This window comes from Malaya genurostris, chromosome 2 (genome assembly GCF_030247185.1).
Source record: "Malaya genurostris strain Urasoe2022 chromosome 2, Malgen_1.1, whole genome shotgun sequence".
Taxonomy (NCBI): domain Eukaryota; kingdom Metazoa; phylum Arthropoda; class Insecta; order Diptera; family Culicidae; genus Malaya; species Malaya genurostris.
In genome coordinates, this window is record NC_080571.1 from 185,793,362 (window position 1) to 185,794,277 (window position 916).

A 916-nucleotide genomic window follows, 5' to 3' on the forward strand; every position below is an offset into this window, starting at 1 on the left:
CTCGGCAAAGTACTTTATCTCAGGGCAAACTAGAGAAGGGATCGACACATTGGCACTTATTCTCTCACCAAAAACAACCTCACAATAATTATTTTTGGAGTCACTGATAACGAAAACAATATCATTTAGTAGCAGTAATATATATATATATATATATATATATATATATATATATATATATATATATATATATATATATATATATATATATATATATATATATATATATATATATATATATATATATATATATATATATATATATATATATATATATATATATATATATATATATATATATATATATATATATATATATAGTTTGAATATTACGAATCAAAACATCGAATTATATGATATGTATTTACAAAATTCAATTGTTGGCTAGCATGATGCGGCCGTCGGGTGGGTGCCTTGATGAGATGAAACTGCCGGACCGACTGGTCCGAGAAGAACGGAAGATCAGCAGATAGGGTTCTCACATACCTTGATGAGCGACTCGCCAGTCGCGATGGTGGTGGTGGACGGAGGTATCTTGAGACCTTTCTGAGTAATGAGGCCATTCCACGTGTCTTCGTCCGTAGACGTATTGTTCGTCGACCATGAGGGGTAAATCGACAAAGTTTGCTCACCCACTCGGGATGATCACTCGACGGGAAGCGGGATCGTGTGTTGATGTACGATCAGGCGTACTCGAGCGGACACTAAATTTTGTCGGTGCACTAACCAAACATTTGTTTCGGAAGGGGGATTTCGTACTAAGAACAGAAATTCGGGCATGCGCCTGTCTATAGGATCTCTAACTTTTCGACACGTTCACTGCCGATCCATATAGTCGCGCTTTTACGGTCCTGGTGACCTCACTTTACGAAATCCCACCTCTTTTGTCACTTTAAAACGATTTACTTTTAGTCGC

At 36.4% G+C, this 916-nt stretch overlaps 1 protein-coding gene across 1 annotated transcript in view; it reads right to left on the reverse strand.

Annotated features, from left to right (window-relative positions):
* Positions 1-908: 908 nt before the first annotated feature.
* The window catches only part of LOC131429037 (transcription factor SPT20 homolog), a gene marked incomplete at its 5' end in the record, with an annotated part of 2,777 nt that continues 2,769 nt past the window's right edge, over positions 909-916 (reverse strand). Inside the window, one exon of the mRNA XM_058593088.1 lies at positions 909-916. This exon is cut by the window's right edge and continues 90 nt beyond it. Coding sequence (XP_058449071.1) covers positions 909-916 — 8 coding nt within the window.